Here is a 21,076-nt window from a genome sequence, read left to right as displayed (position 1 = left end):
TAAATCCTAACGCTCTTGAATTTTTTTTTAAAAAACGTTTAAAATCAAGAATCTTTATGCTCATCCGCGTCAAAGTAAAAACACATGTTTGACATAATTTGGGAGAATTTATCGCCAGCTTCTCTTCTCTCTATCTGCTATGCGTACGGGAGAGTGACAGACAGACGCAGACTCTATTGGAATATTCGGGTGTGCCAGAAGAAATCTGCGCTGTTCGCTCGAGCCCTCTCCATCATCCCAGCGAGCGCGTCTCATTGAGATCTACACACTCGGCATGAATCTCATCCCAGCGTTTATTCACTCACGCGACATCACTGTGGTCAGCTGTAATGTGTTTTATTGCTCTGAGATGTGCGCTCAGGATTAAATCGGATGGAGCAGGGGTACGCCGTTAAGCCAGTAACCGAGAGGAAAGCGATATTTGCGTATTGCAACTGCCTGTGCGTGTAAATCTGAGAAGAATGGACACGCAAAATATGATGCAGTGTCTATTTGTCGTCATCTGAACATCCGTTATTTCTCTTAAAAGCAACAGCACAGCAAGATTTATCACGGACATCCGCTTCATATCTTGTAATAGCCTCATGGAAACAGCCATTTGGAATGTGTAAGGCAGCTTATTGTTTGTATTAATATATATTTTAGTATATATTATCTGTTCAATCTCTTGCTTATTTGATTGTTCGCAAACCATCTAAGTATTATTAATTTATTCGGGTCATCATTAAGTATTCATTACTGACATTTGCGTTGGGAATAATATCTCTGATGCACTGGAATGCGTCTTCTTCATATGAGCTGTGTCTTAATATGAGTTTAGTCATTATTTTTTGCCGTCCCAAGTGTGATTATTCAGCTTAATGAGATCTTTTGGCTGAATGATGCAGATGCATAGAGTCTAAATGAGAGGAGAGCTGGAAAAGAACATCATTGGAGTCACGGACAGACTGCCACATCCATGCTGAACGAATCACTGTGGCATCTGGCACCAAAACTGCTTAGTCTGTCGCGACATCTGTGAGCTATTCTGTCTGTAGGCTACTTGAGTTTAGGTGGCACCCCAAGCAACGTCTAAAGAGGACTGAGTCCGGATTGAATCCATAAATGACCTGAATCTGTATTTATTCCAGATTCCAGAAGGAACTCAGACAGGATCTGAATCCGGTCTCAATCCAGATAGAATCTGAATCCATAAAGGAACTAAATATGGACTCAATCCAGATTGGAGTTGAATCCAGACTAAATCCTTAAAGGATCTAAATGTGCAGTTCGAAACAGTGGATCTAAATCTAAATTGAATCCAGATAGAACCTAAATCTGGACTGAATCCAGATAGGAACTGAACCCAGTCTCAATCCATAAAGGATCTAAAACCTAAATCCGGACTGAATGTAGACTGGACCTTAATCCAGACTCAATCAAATCTAGGCTGAAATCCATACTGAATCCAGATAAAACCTAAATCCAGATCGGACCAGAATTCAGCCTCAGAACTGAATCCAGAATAAATACAAGGTGGGACCTACTCCAGGTTGAATCCTGTACTGAATTGTGAAAATTGAAATATTTTATGTGCATGTTTTTTAATTGCGTGTCTTTATGGTTGTCAGATTTTGTCCCAAACCCAACTAATAAACGAACAACCATAAGGTTATAGCCTACAATTTTGTGGGTGGGAGATGTAGTCCCATCCAATGATCAATAATATTGGCTAGGTAAAATAGATAAAATCAATTCCCATGAGATTTTTTTTATTATTATTATTTTGCTTTCTATTTACACACATAATTACATAAAGAGTGGAATCGCACGGGATATTCGCCTGGCAACCAATCATCTAAACCGTCAGCAGCACTCAAATTTTCCAATTCATCCTGAGCCTTTGAGGACGGGACACTACCTGCAAGAACCAGCCAGGTGAGATGTAACATTTTATTCAATATCTTAAAGATGTGCATTTCTAAATATTTTCCCTCAAATGTGAAGATATTCGTTTTACCATTAAATAATCGGTGGTGACTTTGATATGAAGGTAGCTTTCTAACGCAAACATTCTAGCCAGTTAGCCAAATACTAGTTATCACAGGGTTTGCTGTTAATGTTAGTTAATAATTTCAAGTTTAGAACAAAGTAATCGAAATGTTCTTGTTTCTGAACATTTAGGTATAACTTAACTTACACCGTGTGTACGTGCGCGCCTGTCGCGATCGAGGTCTCTTACGCGCCTACGACTACAAGGCTATGTTCGTAATCAACCTTTTACTCTTATGTTATGCACAACTTGAAGGGACAACCAAAGTGTTTTCAGTCATATTATACATTTCTAACATGAGTACAAACTATGTACACTTAAAGTGAATACACAGTCAGTGAAAGTCGCGCCAAATTAATTCCGATGTCTCGGCAGAAGGTGACATTTAGGGCCCTGACAGCCAAGGCCGAGGATCTAAATGCGGCATGGTCCACCGAGACAGAAAAACGGTCCTTTTTGTTAGGCAAGACCGGCTTAGGGGGGAGCGAGCAGCCCGCCCTGGACTGGGTTGAGGTGCCTGGCGATGGATGGCTCGATAGCGGGGGAACACCCATGCCGAGAGCAGCTATGTCCTTCACCTCTAGACCCGCAAGACGGTGTTTGAGATCGAGCGCGTCGCTCCAGTAGTGTCTCATGTGGTTCGCGCACGCTGGGAGGACGGGGAAGAGTTGTTTCCTCGGACCGGGAGGGGGTCCCAGCACTTTCCCGTTATAAATGTCCCTTTCCTGGTTGGTGGCACTCTGTGGAGCCGGCCACTCAATGTTGAGGCGAGCGTCCCCTCGCTCACACACTTCCAGGAGGATGGACTGAGGCAAGGCAACGGAGGTGTTGGCCTGGGGAACGCCAGAGGGCAGGATGGCCTACTCGTCCTCTGAGACCCCGACAAGGCCCGCGTCGTATTCATCACCAGAACCGGCCGGTTCGCCGACGAGCGGGAGGTTGCCCACGAAGATGTCCTCTTCGAAAAACGCAGGCTCTCAGTTGGTCAGCCCAGATGAGAGAAGTCGTTGTCACCGTGTCCCCCATCTGAGTCCGAAAGCCCGAGCTTGACACACTGGGTCGCAGCAACTTTAAGGCAGCGTCGCAGGAGTTTTTTCGGTAGTATCAGGCAATGACTGCAGTTCTCCGGGTTCTCCAAAGCCTCTTCCGCGTGCTTAAGGCCCAAGCAGACCACGCAGAACGAGTGGAGGTCCTTCACGGCAATCAGCGAACCACACGTGGCCGGGCAGGCCCGTGATAGGCTGTTCCTCGGAGAAGCGGCAGATTTAGAGAGCGACATACCAGAAAAAAAATCTGTGGCGGGCAGCCGTGGAAAGGGAAACAGATGAGAAGATGGGAGAGCGTGGGCGGCTCAAAAGCAAACACAGCTAACTGGTAGAAACACAGTCAGGCCAAGCGGAGGCTGATCTGGCGATTTGTCCTCCTGCAGACACGTAAAGTGAGCAGCGTAAATCCAACCGAACTGTGTAAGTGCAGAGATCGCGAGAAGCGAATGTCAACTGGAGAACAGCAGCGCTTGCAGGCGTTATATGCCCTCAGGTATGGGGGTGGGACCTAACCTGGCATTGGCTGTGCGCTTCTGTCTGTCTAGCCAGACTTGGTGCAATTGGATGCTTCTGCAGAGGTCAGGTACGGATGCCCTTCCCATAGGTGGATCTCAAACACGAGATGATGAAAGATAATGTCTTTTTCGTTAAATGTCATTTAAATAAACGAATATTCGATTTTAATGATCCAGAATATTCGAATGCAATATTTTAGAAAAATGCCCATCCCTAATATGTACTAGCATAGCATACAGATACCGATTGGCCTGATAGCTTGTATGCACGCATTTGCACCTATTGTACATGTATTCACATTCATCTTTAATGTAATTGGGTTAAATTAAGTGTTAAATGCCCAAATATTTCAGTTATAAAAGAACAATGTAATGATGTTCAATCATTCATTTAATAGGCTATTATTATTATTATTTATTTTTTGAATTCATTAACAGTTTATCAAGTAAAACAAATTTCACTCAGTTTGTTTCATTTTGCACTATATAGTAAGCTATGCATAGTTTAAATTAATATCGTTTGTATGGACTATTAATCATAGCTGATAGACACCCAATTTCGAGGGAGGACCAGGTTCGTCATTACATAGGGTCTCAGGCTTGAGGAGTGAGGAAATAAGGAAGCATCAATTTGTGTATTGAGAAGCACCCATACTTAAGTCAAACCAATTTGGAAATGCATGAATAGCTTTTCTTTGCACAGCACAAAGCATAATTTTAAAGATCAATTTTTTTATTAGCCCTATAAATCATTTAAAAAGTTTACCCTTTCTCGTTTTTAGATCACATCAAATATGAAATGTCTTTTTTAAATACCCCTTTCATGACACCAATCTCAGTTTGTGAAACTTACAATCTATTTTTTTTTAAAGAAATATACTAGTGTAAATGTATGTTATATTCTAATTCTATTGAACTCAAAGATCTTAGAGACTTGAAATGAACTGTAAAACACTCATATTATTCTTAAAATGCTCATGCTAGCCACCTTTTTTACAAGTAATAAATGAAATAAACAAATTGCATAATTAATATGAGCATTTAATTATTTAATTTACAAAAATTATATGTTAACCTTTTTGCCGTTTTTAAGTTGCATTTAAGTTGTTAGCTTGTCATTTCTGGTCTTTGAAATTTGTTTTGTTTTCTAATTATTTATTTAGAGTTTATATATTGGAATTATTTTGTAACCTTTTTATATGTTTTAACTGGTCCATGTTTCTCTTTGTCTTACAGGTAAAAATCCATGCTGAAGTCACCCGATATGGATGGGTAAGTACTGTATCTAAAGTTAAAATTGCTTGGAAATAAGATTAGAAATGCCTTTTTCTCCTGCAAAGTGTGTCAGTACTCTGCAGAGTCTTATTCCAGAGTTTGTCAGGAATCTTGCAAACTAAAGATTCTCGTGGATTTTTCCAGTGTGCGTGTAACTTCAAAACTACTGTTGGCCTTCGTACACATATGTATCGTAACTATTTCAGCAGAGCCATAACAGTGGCAGGATAGTGCAACCAAAAAACAGGGCCCTGAATCCACATTTTGCTAGCTTCATCAAGGAATTCACCAGTTATGACTGGCAGAATTATTAGAGTTAGGTGAGACTTTTAAGTTCTGATTTAGTAAAGAGGAAAGATTAGTCAGTGTAGTTAAAAAAAAGTATAAAAAAAACAAAAGTCTCATTTCAATATTTAACTTGCTTTTAATGGGAAATACAAGCATTACATTTAAATGTAATCAGGAGCATTTTTACATTACTTGTATCAAGCAGGAAATTCAGAAAGTGGATTCACTGTGAAACGAATATCTCTGTGTAGGTCTATGCAGTGTTGACTATGTTTTTCATTTCTTTCAGCGTGTATGTACAGTTGTTCGACATTGCAGTGTGCTGATGAGTATCGCTCTTTCGGTTTATACAGAGGTAAGTACTATTTTCATATACAATATTCTTCAATACAATGTTCAGCTATTGAAGAACGCATTAAAATTCATAAAATGAGCTTTAGTTTTGTAACATGGATCGAGGAGATCAGGATCTTAAAATTTAGTTTAAAGGGATAGTACACCCAAAAATGTACTCACCCTCACATAGTTTCATTCTCATTTAAAGGTATTTAAGTGTTGGCACGTCTTCTGGTTAAATGTATTGTGGTTCCATATACTGTACATTAAATGAAAGCTGTTTATCACATTGATGTCTGTCAAGCTGTAGTGCAACTCAATTTTTGTGTTTTGTTCTCTATAGGCAGCGAAAAATCTGGGATCTGCATTGGCCCTGCCAAACCTGGAGAGTGTTTTTACAGTTTAATGAATTCAGTTTTAATAAAAGTTTTTAAACAGACTTCTGAGTGTTGTCATAATTGACGTGACATCTAATAATCAGTAATATCACTGTGTGAGATATTTTTGCATAGAAGCCTTTATATTTCATTCTTTTTTAAGCGTGTAACAGATTGTAGTTAGTTATAATATGTTGTGTATATATGTGAATATAAAAACTACCGTAATCAATTATACTGCATAGTAACTTTACAGTATTTTTAAATACAATGCAAAAGCAAGAACTGTAACTAATTTTACAGTATAAATATACTGTACGTTATTATACAGTATGCTGTGAACAACAGTAGTCATATTTACAGAAATTTTACCCTGGAATAAAATACAGAAGGCTATTTGTTGATTTTACGTAAATTTTTTTTTACAGTGCACCTATGATCCCTGGGACACCTGCAGCGATGCTCCCAGCCACGGAGGCAGCCAAGATCTACCAGACCAACTACGTCAGGAACTCTCGTGCCATCGGAGTCCTGTGGGCCATCTTCACCATCCTCTTCGCCATCGTCAACGTGGTATGTTTCGTTCAGCCCTACTGGATCGGGGACGGCATGGACACGCCACAGGCCGGCTACTTCGGCCTCTTTCACTACTGCATAGGAAGCGGAATGTCCCGGGACCTGACTTGCCAGGGGAGCTTCACAGAGTTTGGCTCCATCCCGTCTAGCGCCTTCAAAGCGGCGTCTTTCTTCATTGGGATGTCCATGGTGCTGGTCCTCTCCTGCATTGGCTGCTTCGCTCTCTTCTTCTTCTGCAGCACAGCCACTGTGTATAAGATCTGCGGATGGATGCAGCTGGCAGCAGGTGAGTGAGTGTGACTGCACATCAGTTGGAGGTTCCCCAATGCCTACTAATGTACGAGGAGCCAGCAAGACTGGAAGTTAAAAATACAATATGTGAAAGTCTATTGACATATATTCAAGTGGCATATGTTCTAATATTTGCAGATGGCATTTTCTAATATGTTTGTTAGGCACCATGTAAAAACAAAACAAAAAAACATTGTATTACTATGGTTCTTCAGGCACTGCACCATACAAAGGTTTGGGGTCAGTAACTTTATACTTTTACCCCCGGTTTCACAGACAAGGCTTAGTCCCAGACTGAAATGTATGTTTTAGCTGTTTTAATTGAAAGCAACTTGCAGTTACATACTGTATCTTAAAATAAGCCGTTGTTTTGTCTCAAGATGGACACCAGTAATACTTTTTCTAAGGCATGATTATTAAAGCTAGCCTACTTAAATGTCCTAATTGAACTAAGGCCTAATCCTGGCTTGATCTAAGCCCTGTCTTTGAAACCAGGCCTTAACACTTAGAGCCCTATCTTGCACTCAGCGCAATTGACTTTGCAAACCGACGCATGTATATCATTCCTATTTTGCACCCGACGCACAGCAGACTTTTCCCTCCACAGACGCACGTCGGTAAATTAGGGAATGAACTTGCGCTCCCGGGGCCGGTTCAGCGAAAAGAGGAGGCGTGTTCCGGCGCAAACGTTCCCTGGCGCTATCTTGCAGTTTCAGAAAACAATTCCGACACAGACCAGGAAAAACGCGTTATTCAGATGCTATTTTAAAGCAACACCAAGGAACTTTTCCTCTGCGGTCGCCCTACAGGTTGGAAGCGTAATTGTCCATTACCGCTGTCGTAAATAATTTAGCCTACCGCAGCCTACTGTCGCACGCTCGCTGTTTATCCAGCACCGGCTTTGGAATCAACAATGGCCAAAGACAAGGTAGAGTATGATGCATGATTTTATGAAAGACATCACAAACGAAGAAAAACTGTGTATGCCGTAAAGCAGTCGAATTTTGTAGTTTTTTTTGTGCCCCGGTTACTATACGAAACCCGAAGTTACATAGTGCCAGTAAAAGCGATACAGACCACGTTAGGCTATGGCAGACGTGTCATTTAACCTATTGTAAGTCGATGTACCATCACAAGGGTCTTGGAAATATATTACGAAGGTTGAAAAACTACATAGTGTTACTTTAAGGGCGCATGCTTGGCCATAATGCACAACACTTTGCTTCTCTCATTTACACAGACGCAGCAGTTCTCATTTTTGCAAACCATAAATAATTATATATTATATAATTATAGATATGAAAAAATAGGCATAAATCTAGCTCTATTATACGCCTGCTAATTTGGTTGGGTTTCTCCCATCCCCATACAATGTCACTTCTCTGTCTTTTACGGCCCTGATGAGAATGTCTCCTCGGCTGTGAACCGCTCCTGGCATGCGCCTGGCAAATCCGCCATTATAACAGCAATCCACCATGGAACAAGCGCGCCTGCTTTTAAAGGGAATGTGAAATGACGCTCTGATTGGTTTATTTCACGTTACGCCCAAACCACACCTATGAGTAATGTAGCTACTTCAGACCAACCCATTTTAGATTTGCGCTGAGATCCGCCCACAAAGTTACTTGCATTTCTGATCGTTAAAATAGGACCCTTAAGCTTATACTTTTAAGTAATACTTTTATCCAGCAAATAGGCATTAAATTATCAAATATTTATAATATTACAAAATATTTCTATTTCAAATAAATGCTGTTCTTTTGAACTTTCTTTTCATCAAATAATCCAGGTGTTTCCACAAAAATATTAAGCAGCACATCTGTTTATCGATAATAATACATTTTTCAGCAGCAAATCAGGAAATTCCGTAGGAGCATGCCAGTAATGATGCTGAAAATTCAGCTTTGCCAGCACAGAAATAAATGACATTTTAAAATATAAAAACGGGTATTTAAAATTTTAATAATATTTGACAATGTTACGGTTTACTGTATTTTTGATCAAATAAATGCAGTCTTGCTAAGCATAAGAGACTTCTTTCAAAAACTATTCTCCAGACTTTTTAACAGTAGTGTACATATATTTTTAAATTCAAGCATTTTCAGTAGTCATACACTATAGTCTCCGACCTTTGGACCTTATTATAATCTTTTATACAGTACATATAATTTTTAACCCCATATAAACCCCAAATTTGTTCTCAGACATTTGGTACTCATGGTATATGCTTTCGATATACCTAATTTTATAACATTTTTTTAAATGTATTTATCTATGGATGTATGATTCTCTTCATTAAAATAAGACAAACGTACTTGCGATGTCATTCTGTGGATGTGCAATTCCCCATCAAAGATTTCAAGCATTGTTAATCAAAAATACTGTGTAATGAACCCTTAATTTACACGCCCATCCGTTTGATCACTACTGAGTAGTCTTTTTGGTGCATCCCTCAAATGCTTGCAGAAAAGCTCTTCATAAATCTGACCCACTACCCATTCGATGAATCCACAGTGGACGAGATTATATAATTAAATCAATCATGCGTACCACTTTGTTATCCTTAAATTAAACAGATGAGCATGATGAGAAAATAAGCTCAAGCACTGGATGTCTTTATTTCTTCTGTGAAGGGAAAAACAACTGTAGATAGGCTTAGTCAGTTTATCCCCCCCCCCAGCTGACCAATGCTAAACATCCTTAATATTTTTCATAGATGTTTTACAGCAAAGATGTAGTAGTTTCATGTTGTTTAATGGCCTCCGAGAGTTGGGTTTGGTTGTGTTGGCTCTGAAAACGGGCGTTTAATAGGGAGTATGAAATGAGCAGATGAAAGAGCTCAAGTTGTGTGAAGTGCATCTGCACACATTGCTTTTATCGGCTTTGGCTTCAAAGGTTTGCATGAGGAGAGACAGCATTGAGAACATATATCACCCTGTATGCTAATATTTATTTTTTAAAATTCTGGGTCTGTGTTTTTCACTCTTTTCCAGTTCATCAGTATTCTTGACAGGCTCTCTTAGTATTTGGAAGTTTAAATGCTCCAGGGTTCCATTTAGTTTGATGTATTTTCGGGAGTGACTGACCGCCCTCGCTGAATGTGTGTGTGCCTGATGGTCAATGCTCTCTGTCTATTGGGTTTTGCTGTTGGAAAGGAGGGATGCACCACTGGAGAACATGTCGAGCACTCTGTAAACATTTCATTTTTTCACCAAAGGGAGAAAGACAGGGGTTGACTATTTTTGTGCCTTGCCTCAGGGACTTCAGGTGAGTTTTGAAACTAATTCACAGTTGTGGACAAATTATTGTCATTGGTGGCTTGTGTGTAGATGTCAGAGCGAAATGACACACAATGTTCTTGCTACCCTCCATTTTACTTCCTGTAGCTGTTTATATAGAACAATTCTGTCATCATTTACGCACCCTTATGCCATTACAGACCTATATTTTTTTCTCTTCTGAGAAAATGTCCAGGCTGCTCTTTTTTCATACATTGGCGAAATCCAGTGTTTAAGGGCCATTGAGCTCCAAAAATGTTCAAAAGCACTATTAAAGTACCATTTTAAGAAAAGAGTCTTGTGATAGTTTGTGTGCTAAAATAGACCAAACATAAATTCATTATTTGCTAAAAATCTTTCCCTTTACTAGTTCTCAAATCTCATTTTGTGTCATATCCAAATATATAATATAAAAAAATAATACAATTATTATTATGATTAATTACAATAATAGTAGTATTATATTAATATATTTTATATGAAACAGTATATTAACAATAATAATAAAGTCCAAATATTTAAAAGTATACAAAAAACATTATTATTATTACGACTAATAATATTATTATTATTATAATATTATTAGTTTTATATATATTTTAAAAATTGTATGATAATAATAACAATGTTTATATATAAATAAATTAGATAATGTGTAAATTAGATAAATATTATAAATAATATTTGAATGTATGAAACATCATCAGTATGGTGCGTCGTTAATGCCAAAATGCTACTGGTTCTTGCATGTCTTCTAGGATTTAATGCTTTAAATTTTAATCCTATGGCTGATTCGAAATGTTGTGGTTCAGAGCATTATTTCTTGCTTAAAGTGTGAGTTGCAAGTTTAAGTCTTGCTCGACTGACACTTTTTTAATGAGCCAATTAAAAATGTCATTTGTCAGTAGATGTTTATTAGTAATGGTGGTGTATAAGGTTGCACGTTCAGAGGGGAATAACCTCAAGTATCTTACTCCAGCCGCTGTTTTCAGCAAACGTGAAATAGATTACATAATCAGATTTTTTAAGGACTGAACCATAAGTAGGTCTAGAATCGCCTATGATACAAAGTTTGAATTTGAAAGTGCAAATGAGATTTAAGAAGGCAGATGGGACGATTTTGGATGCTTTTATGTTTGATAGAAGAAAGGAAGTACATGTTTGGAATGATATGAGGGCTAAGTATATAAAATGAACTATTCCTCTAATTGCTGGTGATTTTTACTTCTTGATGGTTCACATGGGGTGAAAAATGACTGTTTGCTCTTGATGCCTTGGGTAAGAAAGGATTGATTGAATCGAGAAAACCTGAAAGAGTTATAAAGCCATTTAGTATAATTTTTTTTTACTTTTTTCTTCATATACAGGTGATATCCCCAATGTTTCACAGGACTGTCTAAACATCCTTTATGAAATGGAAACTAGGATTAGCGGTTTGCGATAAAAAGCCTATTTGGATTTGCAATGGCTCATTGATCCAGTGAAAGTCTCCTCAGAACAGCATGTATGTGGGTAATGAGAAACTAATGTTGTCACTGTTTACTTCTCACCGCCTCGAAGGAACACAGTCAGTGCTGGTGGCCCTAGTGGGTCACACCAGACTGTAATCTGTTAAATTCAGACAGCACCGCATTGACAATTAAGAACCATAAAATCACAACTGTGAAGACCTGCGGTGTGAATGTCCTGGTACAGCGCAAAAAGGGTGTTATTTGACCGGCAGTTATTAATTAAATGATAAATACACTGCGCATGAAACTGTCACCAACACTTAGAAAAAAGTAAATGTTGAAATTTACCCTGGCTAATCCAGTTTTATATAAATCACAGTTTCCACAAAAATATTAAGCAGCACAAATGTTTTCCACCACATTGATAATAATTAGAATAAATGTTTCTTGAGCAGCAAATCAGCATGAGAATGACTTCTTAAGGATCATGTGACAATAACGACTGGAGTAATGATGCTGAAAATTCAGCTTTACCATTACAGTACTAAACAGCTTTTAAAATATATCCAAATATATACACTTATTTTAAATTTTAATAAGATTTCACAATATTACTGTTCTTACTGTATTTCTGATCAAATAAATGCATTAGAGACTTTCAAAAATGTAAAAAATCTTACCGACCCACAATTTTGTACGGTAGTGTATATTCTGTCATTTATTTAAAATATTCTTTTGTAAATATTTATATTTTCTTTTCTTTTTTTAAAGATTTTCATTCAATGTTAAGCTTTCCTTACATTTAACATTTTTACAATGCATATTTACACAATTTTCATTACAAAACAGAAATTATGGAAATTATACTGCTAAAACGTAACTGACCATTTATTTGTCATTTTATGATGCAATGCAATGCAATACATTACTGATTGGATTGCAGTTTAACACATCCGTACAGATGGTACAACTCTTCAGAATACCATAGCAATTCCAATCTTTAATGTCACATGCTCCATCCACAGTAGTAGGCTAAAATCAGACTGAAAGACTTGTCAGAGATATGATGATAGATATGTCACTCCTGTCATGAGAGCAATTATGAAATTACACAACATATCGACATATGCATAGATAGTGACCGTGAAAGGCTGAGGGTTATGAGCTCCACGGAGACACTAATGGAAACAGGGCAGCACAGGGCAGCTTGTGAATGGAGAGCTGATAACTGACTGTACTTCATACTCAATGACTGACTCATTCAGTTTACTCCCGGCCTCCAATAAAACACCCACTCCTTTATCTGTCTATCAACTCGCTCCATACATCCAGCTATCTGCTGTGATCTAGTGCTACTGATGCTTTACTCCTCACCGCATTCACCGTTGTTTGGAGGCCCATGTAAATACCAAGGCACATATATGTGGTAATCTCTTAGTACCATGGTATACGTGGTATTGATACCATATCATGAGACATTTAAATTTCTTTACATGAAAGGAAATTTACACGGATAAAATAAAAGATAAAACTTTAAATCAATAATTAATGTCAATATATGTCTTTTTTTGGGGGGGGGGATGCTAAACAATCATTTTTTGGGTGCTAAACAAAATCGTGCCAACTAATTTAACCGACTTTACACTTAAAATCTGAACAATTAATTACTTTTTTTTTTATTGTCTAGTGGTTTCGGCTTTATGTCAACATAAAGAGGACTTATTTCATAATTTCCTGGAAAATGTAATCTTTATTTAGCTTATGTGTGAATCATATCTGAGAGCAGACAAATCTCACACTAGTGGGAGTGATAAGAAAGTGAAGGTGCTTTTTTCCCCTCATATTTGTTATGCTGAAAGACATGCAGTTATATTAAAATCCTAAAATTGGATACACTATATGAAATACACCCACTCAAGCTAAAAATCACCATGAACAGGTTAAAGAGCAATAAATAGGGGTGTCATACACCCGTTTTCTTTTTGAAGGGGCACCAATCGCAATCCTGACTCACTTCTTTCCCTAAATAAAACATGATCGAAGAAAACAACACTTAACATGTTTGCAGTTCAAATTTTAAGTGTAAGGTGTTTTTGCATATATCATGATTAAAAATCTGCAACTGAAGCCAGAAATACTTGCACTTTTTGCTGAAATCCATTTGTGGTGCATTCCTGGTGCAATCCCCATCTTCATAACATGGTGCATGAAGAACATGATTGACAGCTATAATTAGGAGGATGCTATAATTAAAAGTGCCTCTTTGGAGTTGTCAGCTGACTGAGGAAGGACAGGGAACATCTGTTTGATCTAAACCACAAGACTCGGCCATGACTGATGGCTCAAAGAGACAGATTAAAGAATAGCCTGCTTTAAGATGGTTCCTCGATATGTTTGACTGTCAAGGGTGTATTCACACCAGGAAAGTCCGATAGTTCACTTGCTTCGGTTCGGAGCAAATAAATGTTTTTTTTTTGGTACGGTTCGCTTTCACACAGCTCTTTTTGCAAGTGAACCAAAATTTGTAAACAAAACCACACGTGTGTCGTGCCGACGCGGTGTCATTGGTTGTTGCGTTAAATCTTACCCAGATACAATAGTGCTATTTTCTGATTGGCTAACAACACCAGAGGAGACGCGCTTGATTCCTGCCGGTTCCACAGTGAGAGCGGCGCGACCAGAGTTTTGGGCGCTGCGGGATATTAAATATATTACTATTACAAATAATTTTTCAGCGTGAGAAATACAATGTGTGGCGGGAGAGCGTGACAAAAGACCGAAATGAGTTACTGTCACGCTCAATGCGTGACACTTGAGAGCCCTGTCACTCATTCATTCATTCCATTCCAATGATGCACACACGACGCGCAGAAAGACGCGCAACAGTATCGTGTGGCCAGACAGCGCGCCGGAATGGAATGTAGTAGGCTACAACAGATCACTTTCCCATAACGCAACTCCGACTACGGAAGCCTGTTAACTCAAAGGCGCAGTGCTTTCTTGCAATTGGGTCGGTTCATGTTCACACCGTAAACGAACCGTACCAGAGTTCGTTTGGAACCGTACCGAGACCACCTCTTCAGCTGGGTCTCGGTTCGGTTGTTTGGTCCGCACCCGAGTTCGATTGCTGTATTCACACCTGCCCAAAAGGTCCGCACCAAGGGGGTAAACGAACTAGAGTTCGATTCAATCGAACCAAACAAGGCAGGTGTGAATCTAAATATCATAACTGGACCTGGTAAAAACGAAAGACTTTTCTCTGGTGACGTATGCAGGACTTCTTCAACCATTCTTAAATCATTCTCAGTCTACTTAAACACACTCATGTTCATCTGCAACACCCACATCTGAACATCCAATCAACAGCCGATGCATTAAAGTTCAGGACTTGATAATCTGTTATACATATATGTATGTAACAATATGGAAGATATGTCGCTACTTCCGTTTCATTGCGACTTTAAATATCCAACGAAATCAAAACTAGATGCTTTTAGTCATTGTCAGTTAGCTTTGAAGCTAATCTAATCTACTCTAAATTAGTATTGCCAAAAGTACCAGTACCTCGGTACGAAGTCGACACTTAAATTTAAAAAAATGTAATGGTACCAGTCTTTCTGCAGTACAGAGTACCGGGTCAATCCGGTACCCACTGATAAGCGCTGCTTTCAAATGCTCTCATGCGTATTTGTGTGAGCGCTCTGTGAAGAGTGCTAAAGGTTTCCATTTGCAACGTGCTTTTGCAGCGTTGAGCATTGTAGCCAATCACAGGCATGTTTGTTGATTACGTAAAAGCAATGGCCAATCAGAGTTTAAGTTAGTCAGAATCCACTCAGGTTTCCCTCAATCCTCCCAGGTGTTTCGTTTGAGTTTTACTCGACCAACTGCATTTACTAAGTCTCTAATCATCCCTATTTCACAAGATACATACATTATATAATGAAAACCTTTTAGACCGAATTGTCAATAGATTTTATACCAAATACAATAGTAAATGTCAATTAAATTCAAGAGCATATAAACAGGTAGATGAAAGACATAATCAAATGAATGGCGTCATGTTCCTCACCTCGGCTCACGATAACTGAATCTGTAACCATCGTAATTTGCTGGTTGGTGGGTTTTCTCAGAAGTTCATCTTAAAGAGCCATCTCTCAGAAACTGCTGTCCCTTGAGGGGAAGTGTGAATGTTTGATGCTATCAAACCCTGTAGGCTCCACAGGGAGCAGATGTTATTGCTTCTAGTTGGCGTTTGGACAGCGGGGTTGCTTACCTGGAAAACCAATGAGAAATCAGCGACAGTAATGATGACACCCTTTAGGACCCAGATATGGGCCTGTTTCAGGACTAACTATTGTGTACTGTGTGGAAATTAATTATATGAGCTCCAGGAAAAGTGTGTCAACTTTGTTCACTATGTGAGATTGTGTGCTTGTATGTGTTCCTGTGAAAGCAGTGCATGATGACACACAGAATAAAATTATTTGGCAATTTAACTAGCAGCAACAGTAATCTGAATATGCTATGTGGTGAAAATATCAGGAAAAGTAAGCATACTACATTTTCTTGCAATAATATAAAAAATCTCAATCAATAATGTGGGTGAAACTTATATAGGCTTGCACTTACTGTATATATGAACGTACAATATCATAAGATTAATAAATATAATCACAAAATGTGTCAATAAATAAATCATGGAGTGTAAAAAAATAAATGCATAAATAGCATCAACATTTTTGCTTCCATTGGATATTGGTTTATTTGATTAAATATATATGTATGTATTAATTGACAAATTGCATTGTTTATTTTTAATCATTTATATCATTATTTATTTTACTGACAAAAAATACTGACAAACACTACAAGTTTGGGGTCACTAAAATTTAAAACAAATAATAAGAAAATACTTTATTTAGCAAGAAGGCATTACATTAATCAAAAGTGACAGTTAAGGCTTTTACATTGTTTAAAAAAAAAATATATATTTCAAATAAAGGCTGTTCTTTTGAACTTTCTATTTATAAAGAACCCTGAAAAAATATATCACGGTTTTCACAAAAATATTAAGCAGCATAAATGTTTCTTGATCATCAAATCAGCATATTAGAATGATTTCAGAAGGATCATGTGACACTGAAGACTGGCGTAATGATGCTGAACATTTAGCTTTGCCATAACAGGAATACATTTCTTTTAAAATATATTCAAATAGAAAACAATTATTAGAAATTTTAATTTTATTTTCAAAATATTACTCAAATAAATACAACCTTGGTTAGCATAAGAGACAATACACTGATGGTAGGCCTATATTACACATTTATGTTTTTATTTCCATTTATTAATATGGCACTCACAGTCATCTATAATAGCACAAACAATGTGGGAGTTGCCAAAGTTTAAAGGGTCAGTTCATCCGAAAATTATAATTCTATAATTATTTACTCAACCTCATGCCTTTTCAAATCTGAATGACTTTTTTCTCTTCAGCGTAAACTCAAATGAAGATATTTTGAATAATGTTACCATAAAAGTCAATAGTCCAAAATGACATTGGACCTCAGTGACTTAAATTGTGTGGAAAACTTTTCCTTTAAGGTTATATGTTTGTTCAAATCACTAGCCGTACTATAAGCAATAATGCTACTCAACTACAAATATGAACTCTACACTGCACTTGTAACTCAAGGACTAGCTATTTATACAACCTGTGAACAGTATGTAGTGTACTGTGTGTGAATGTCCTCAACACATACACTATTGTTAATCACGAAATAATAAAATCGCACACAAGCGTTCATCAGCCAGCCGAAATAGCCTTGAACTCAAACATGCAGCATGAATCAGCTCTCGGCTAGTCACGTATCAGAAATCCAGCATTAGAGATTAGCATTTAGTGGTTAAAAATACCTCGTGCTCCATTAACACACAAGCTTTAATCCTCTCTGACTTGATTTCCGTGGTGTGCTGACCACATTGGGCCTGCTAATTTCAACTCAAAGTCACTTTCAAAACATATGGCTCAAACTAATTATGATATTCACAAAATGCATCAGCACACACCGGATGGAGTTTGTCGTGTCTTAATTGTGGTTGATAGCTTGGCCAAAGTCTTTAGCGGATTGATTAGCGGGTGTATCTGGAGTTAATGGCATTAGCACAGCCGTAGGAAAACTGGCTCTCGCTTGCCGCTTTGCTTACCGACTATTAGCTAATCTTGGCTAAGACCGCGGACACATGCTGACCACATTTCTCATTCTAAATGGATGATTGAAAGCCGACTGTTGCTAACGGACGTTGCTCTTGGCTAACCGCAGTTCTGTGAAGATTTACAATGCTTTTAGCTTTGACTGAACTGCTCCAGTAAAGCGTTGGCATGGCATTCCTGTTGTTTATCTGTTGCTCGTGTATCATGATCACATATGAGCATTCTTTGGTTTCAATGTCGATAAAGAGTCTTAACATCATTCTGCTTTTTTTTGTAATGTGTTGTAAACCATAAAGACTACCTATGATATTTTAAAGCCTTGCACACACTGTGTGATTTGTTTTACCTGACCCGGATGAAAAAATCAGCACAGATCAGCATTTTTGATAATTTGATGTGACGCATAAAAGAGAGAAAAAACAAGATTTATTAATATCTTTTTAAATGCATTATCAAATTTTACATAACCATTTTATCTATCTATCTATCTATCTATCTATCTATCTATCTATCTATCTATCTATCTATCTATCTCTTACAACTATTTAATATCAATCCATCCAGACCTTCCAAATATTTACTATCCATCCATCCATCCATGAATTATCAACTTAATCTATACCGTCCAACTTAAATTTTTTTAGACAAGGCTTTGTCAAGCCATGAAGTAAAGTTTATTCAGTCTAGTTATCTTTGAAATGTAACAGGTATGAAATATCCCCTTAATATATTTGTTTAAAAAATATTGAGAAGATTGTTTAATTACATGTGTCATCCAAATAAACTGCCAAACCCAAAACTGTAGTTTTATTTCCTTAATAAGCAAAATAATGTAATAACTGTAAAAGTGTGATTAATGAGTGAATTATTTACATCAAATCATTGATACCAAGACACCAGAACGTGGTATGATACATTTTGTATGAATCTAGCCTGTGTGCAAACTACAAGACAGCAGCTGGTATAAGCTATGGTACGCTATAGTCAGCAAAAAAAAGTCACAGATGCTACAATAAATTTTAAAACTTGTTTGAAATCAGACCAACTGTCCAGTTGCCAGGTGTGTGCACTGTCCAAAGAGAAGAGCAACGAGAGAAATGAGCAATAGCCAGTGCAACTGTGAGACTAAACAGTGCAAATGGAGGGTGAAGCAGTGGGAAGTGAAGTCAATTAGGAAAAAATACCCAACAAACCATCAAAGTCTCAGCTCACTGCTGCCCACAACTCTCCATACAATTTGTCAGCTCTTTTCCCCGCAAATCAGTGCAAACAGGCACATCCTCCTTGCTGTGTGTTGACATGTTGTCAAGAATTAACTCCTGTGTAGCTGGACAGAGTACACCTATTGGGAAGGTAATTGTTTCTCATGGGGTTGTAAGGTATTTTCATCATTGACGTTCTGGATTCGGACAGCAATAAAATCATCGACTAGCCCAGTAAGTGTTTTTCTCCCACCACCCACGTAAAAATCCATCCATTACCTACTGTTGTCATTTAATTGCCGTCAAAATTCACAACTCGACAAAATCAATACATTTTGAGATAAAATAATATACATTTCTTACATTATTTTTATTATTCCAAGCGTATGCCATTTTATCATGCTACTGACCATGTGAGCAGCGCGTTCCCGGGTTCGTAGGATCAATAAACTCGCTCTGTGAATAAATCGCCATCTGAAATTAGTTTTATCACTGAGGTGCCATGCACATTTTTCTTTCAAACAGACGTCCACATGAGAAACAATTACCGTCTGAATAGGGCTTTTGTGTGAGAACTGAATTTCAAGATCGTAGCGATCTTGTAACTGACACATCTAGTCTGCAAATAGTTGAGGAAAGTGTGTGGCAACCTGACAGGAAATTAATTATGAATCTTTAAAAGTGCATTGAAGGATTCTTTTGTAATGTTCGCCTGGTCTATTGCCTGCAAATGAGAATTGTCAATAGATTTTTGTATTTAAAAATACTCCATCTTGCCATAATCAATAAAAAAACAATAACACATCAAAAGCCTTACGAAGCAAACGCCAAATTTTCCTTTGTAAGCAGAAGTGTGAAAAATACCAGCAACGGCTGCTATATAAATCTCAGAGGATGTGTCCTCAAACCGGCACGGAAACTTGGACATCAGCAATGTGAATAAATAACTAAAAGCGATGCATTATGCATTCTGTAATTATCTAGTGTTATCACAGTTAAGTGGAGGCTTGGATGAAATTAATTTGATTTTCATTTTGAGCTTCCTGTTAATTCTGCATTCCCAAGCACTGAAGCTCCATTTCATTTATTATCAGCATCTTTTTATTGCTTTTCACCTTTCTATGGTTCTTCCTTCAAACATGAGCTTGTTTAATAACGTATGATGTGTGTTTAAATAGGACCGGGAAAGAAAGAGGCTTTAAAGGTGCTAAAGAACGGAGGTGAAGAGATTGACCGCAAGATCTGGCAAAGCTCTTAAAATGTGCGAACTTACAAACACAATCGTGGCACCTGCAAGCAGCTGAGCTCCAATTCCAGAACAAAGCGATCTCTGACTGCACTGTACTTTCTGAAAGCAACGTTTTCTTATGAAAACACCTCAGAGAACATATGCATGGCAACTGAAGATTACAGACCAAAGCAAGTGGCCAGCAAAACCTATGGAGAATAAATTGCAAAAGTACCTCCACACCTCGTCCAATATCATCTGTGAACATCCTAAGGCATATTTGCTTATATTATTTATACTACATATTATTTTCTAATAAAAAGAACTGTAGAAGAACTGCAAATGATCATTGTTTATTAACAACAACTACATATATATATATATAATATCATCATTAATTGTTTTAATGTAAATGTAAAACATGGTAAAATGGTAAAACAAACATCATAAAATTATAAATATTTTACATACATTTAAATATCTATAATAATGTGTAATAAATATAATAATTTTTATTTAAAAAAAAAATATATATTATTTTTTAATTAAATAATGAATTAAATAATGAGATTTTTTTAAAAGAATTATATGTCAAATAAATGCTTTTATTTTGAATTTTCTACTCATCAAAGAATCCTGAAAACAATGTATCACGGTGTTCACTAATACTTTATAAAGATTGGAGTAATGATGCTGACAATTCAGCTTTGCCATCACAGGAATAAATAATGAAAATTGTAAAAATATATTCAAATAGCAAACGGTTATTTCAAATTGTAAAATTATTTCACAATATTATGGTGTTTACTGTATTTTATATATTTTTTTAAAATGCATGCTTGGAGTGAAAAATAGATTTTTTTTCAAAGACATGAAAAAAAAAACTGCACTTACAAAATAGTTTTAAATGGTAGTTTAAATGGCTATTTTGAGTCTCTTGTGTTATTGTTTTGTGCAAAACTGTACA

At 37.3% G+C, this 21,076-nt stretch overlaps 1 protein-coding gene and 1 long non-coding RNA gene across 5 annotated transcripts in view; both read left to right on the top strand.

Moving 5' to 3' along the window:
* The first annotated feature begins 11 nt into the window (after positions 1-11).
* lhfpl3 (LHFPL tetraspan subfamily member 3) overlaps positions 12-21,076 on the top strand; it is a 57,111-nt gene continuing 36,046 nt past the window's right edge. Inside the window, exons 1-3 of one of the 4 annotated variants that reach the window (XM_077234118.1) lie at positions 12-1,515; positions 1,799-1,917; positions 6,298-6,731. In XM_077234118.1, coding sequence (XP_077090233.1) covers positions 6,305-6,731 — 427 coding nt within the window. In that variant the 5' untranslated portion in view covers positions 12-1,515; positions 1,799-1,917; positions 6,298-6,304. The remainder of the gene's footprint in view (positions 1,516-1,798; positions 1,918-6,297; positions 6,732-21,076) is intronic. The other 3 variants (XM_077234119.1, XM_077234117.1, XM_077234120.1) reach the window with 3 other exon arrangements.
* Positions 3,617-5,515, top strand: LOC143741740 (uncharacterized). The gene is made up of 3 exons (XR_013205215.1): positions 3,617-3,661; positions 4,830-4,865; positions 5,446-5,515. It is a non-coding gene; the product is annotated as an uncharacterized LOC143741740 (long non-coding RNA).

Source organism: Siphateles boraxobius, unplaced genomic scaffold, assembly GCF_051911475.1.
Source record: "Siphateles boraxobius isolate OS27281-9 unplaced genomic scaffold, OSU_SipBor_1 19, whole genome shotgun sequence".
Taxonomy (NCBI): Eukaryota; Metazoa; Chordata; class Actinopteri; order Cypriniformes; family Leuciscidae; genus Siphateles; species Siphateles boraxobius.
The sequence above is the reverse complement of the archived record's forward strand: the minus strand, read 5'-3'. Positions and strand labels throughout refer to the sequence as shown.